The 2916-nt window shown below is 57.3% G+C and overlaps 1 protein-coding gene across 1 annotated transcript in view; it reads right to left on the minus strand.

The window, feature by feature from the left end:
* The window catches only part of Tmem200c (transmembrane protein 200C), a 45053-nt gene extending 42145 nt beyond the window's left edge, over nt 1-2908 (minus strand). Inside the window, exons 1-3 of the mRNA XM_010638735.3 lie at nt 2749-2908; nt 2279-2504; nt 3-689 (exon numbers count right to left, since the gene is read on the minus strand). Of these exons, the coding sequence (XP_010637037.2) occupies nt 3-689; nt 2279-2296 (705 nt within the window). The 5' untranslated portion in view covers nt 2297-2504; nt 2749-2908. The remainder of the gene's footprint in view (nt 1-2; nt 690-2278; nt 2505-2748) is intronic.
* Nucleotides 2909-2916: the final 8 nt, after the last annotated feature.

The following is a 2916-nucleotide window of genomic DNA, read 5'->3' on the forward strand; positions in this document are numbered from 1 at the left end:
GCGGCGGCGGCGGCGGCGGCGGCGGCAGGGTCCTTGGCGCGGAGGCTGTGCACGTCGATGACGGTGGAGTAGAGGTCCCGCAGGTTGATGACTTTGGTCTTCCTGTCGCGGTTCTCGTGCAGCACGGCGTTGGCGCAGATGAAGAGGAAAATGCCGATGCCCATGATGAGGGGCCCGAAGACCTTGAGCTTGTCCGAGTGCAGGTAGCCAGAGAAGACGCGGAAGAAGAAGCCCACGGGCGCGGGCGCTGGGGGTCCGGGCGCACGAGTGCTTTGGAGCGCGCCCTCGGGGCTGGCGGGGGCTCCCCCTGGGGGGCGCCTGGGCGGGGCCCGGTCGCTGCCGTTGCCCGGGGGCGCCTGCCTGCCCCCCTCCCTGGCCGCCCCGCCGGCTTTGGGCCAGTAGCCCACCACGGCCAGGGCGATGCCCACCAACAGCACCAGGATCCCGCAAAGGGCGATGAGCCCCGAGACGGAGCACAGCTTCAGCTTGCCTTTCACCACCACCACGTCGTTCTTGCGCCTCTTCTTGGCCTTCCGCTTGCGCTTGGGGACCTGGCCCGGGGGGCGCAGGGGATCCTGCTTGCGGGCTGAAATCCTCAGCAGGCCGCCGGTGGCGATCATGGCGAAGCCGCGGACGCTCGCGCAGGGGGGCAGCCAGCTGCCCACTAGCTGCTCCGCCACCTCCTCCTGCTGCGGAGCAGAGGAAGACAGTCAGAGAGTGGATGGAGGAGGCTTGGCTGCAGCGACATGCCGCGCCCGCAGTGACCTGGCTTGGGGTCCCACCCGGGGCCTTCCCCACTGACCAGGTGCCCAGTGTGGGGACCAGGCGCTGTTTGTTGCAGTTACCTAGATAAGTGGTGATGAAACAGTCTGAGGGACGCTTCTGTCTACCCCCTCCTCACCCCTACCCACATCCCCTAGGTAACCCCAACCCTTCAGGCTGCCGGCCAGAGGAGCTCCCACCACCAGCCCGACGTCAGTGCAGGGGTGGAGGGCTTTCCTGGCATCTCTGTCTGCCAGAATGGAAGGCCGTCCCAGGCAGGGGCTGCAGGGCTGTCAAGTCGCTAACTCAGCCCAGGACTCTGAGGGGTGCGGGCCACAGGCCACAGAAGTAGTCACAAAAGTTATTTTGTACAAAGGCAAAAAGCATTCACCTCAGTGGGTGAAAGGAAAGGCCATCCACGCGGGGAGGCAGCTTAGTTACTCCGGATACTTTAACAGAGTTCATGGCTGAGAAGAAACCCAAAACGTTTGGATGCTCGGATAATAAATCCTGGTACCAAGTCGCCTGTCTCCTATTTTGGTTCCTCCAGCTAAAGGCAAGCAGATCCCTCTCGCTGCCTCATCTCCACTCTGCCACATCTGGACAGCTTCTTGGAGTGGAATATTTAGTTTTAGGTAACGGTTATGTAACCGAGCTGGTCCTTCTGGTCTCCCCCACCCCCGGAGGAATTCCCTTAAAGCTATCGCATGCTACATTTCAGCAGGGAGTTTGAGATCCCTTGGAAGCTCTAAGAGAAAGCTCTATCTCTGGGAGAATGACAATGTGACACAGCAACAGCAATAACAAGGAGCCCCTCCCCCAGCGATGTGCCCGCAGCACTGCACAGACACCCGGGATCCTACGAGTAGACAGTAAGCTCTCCGGCCCAGCGATGATCCCTAGGACAGCATCCCCTGGGGACAGTTGCTGGCCCCAGCCTTTTCACGAGGTCATTTTTGAGAAAGGAGGGTGGCCCCAATCCATGGGCTGCCTTTAAGGAAGTTTGTCTAGTGCCTTGTCACAGAGCCTGCATAGGTTAGATTCACAGGTGCCAATGTGTGGTTATCAGTTAGTCTCTTAAAATTCCAGCCTCAGAGTTAGACCCGGTTCCATTAGTCTAGTTACCTCCTGTACCAGAGATGCTAATATGAAGGGTGTTGTGTGGATTTCAAAGATGCAGTTGTCCCTCACAGGCCTTTTCGTATTTTTGTCCTTTCTAAAATAATCTACGCTTTGCCCTTTGAAAATGTGGGATTATTTGCTTTTAATTGCTGCTGGGTTGAAAAGCATTGGTCCCGGGTCTCCTCATTGCATCGGTACAGACAGAATCTTTCTCCATGTAGTAAAGCAAATGGTAATCAACTCTTCCTGATGTCTGCAGATCAATATCTCTTTGGAACTTAGTTGAATTGCAGGAAACCGAAACACTAGGTAGGCTAGGGAGGGGTCTGCAGAGAGAATCCAATTATACTCCTTTTACATTTTGTTTTTTAAGAGCTGTAAGTGCAACTCTCACCTCCCCAAATAATCGCATTTATCATGTAGTTGCAACATAGAGGCTGCTGTGTCAAACGCTAGGCTCCGGCCTCTAATACAGTCTGGAGGTCTGTGGTTATCTGTGGAAGGCTTCAAGGACTAGGCACGTTAGAAGCGAAGTCAGACTCGTCTGCCGGCTACCTCTCCCGGGGAGCAGGACTGCCTCCGTGGCAGGTACCGCGAGGCGCCCCAGAACGCTGGGTATCCTGGGGAGAGAGGTTGCCACTATAGCTCCCTTCCGCTAGGGCTCGGGAGCTCGGAATGGATTTCAGCAATGTTTACCAGAGATCTTTAAAACGAGTTTTAATAGCTAGTAATTAGCTCCCTGCTTTATTATTCCTTCAGCTCTGCGGAAGGCTCAACTCCTTAGCAGCGCACGGCCGCCCCACATAAAGGCCGCCCCGGGGCCAGCGCCCTGGGAGACCCCCGGGGGCTTTCCTTTCACCTCACCCAGGAAACTTGGCTTAGAGCCGGCCGGCTGCCTGGAGATCCGCCGCCTGCGCTGGGCTTCCCGGGGCGAAGGCGTGGAGGATGGGAGGCTGAGGAGGGAGGTCTAAAAATACAACCGCTTCCAAGAGAGACATTCAAGTTCTCCGCGCTCCCAGTGGATGGAGCCCC

Source organism: Fukomys damarensis, unplaced genomic scaffold (assembly GCF_012274545.1).
Source record: "Fukomys damarensis isolate Sample0158 unplaced genomic scaffold, DMR_v1.0_HiC HiC_scaffold_30, whole genome shotgun sequence".
Classification (NCBI taxonomy): domain Eukaryota; kingdom Metazoa; phylum Chordata; class Mammalia; order Rodentia; family Bathyergidae; genus Fukomys; species Fukomys damarensis.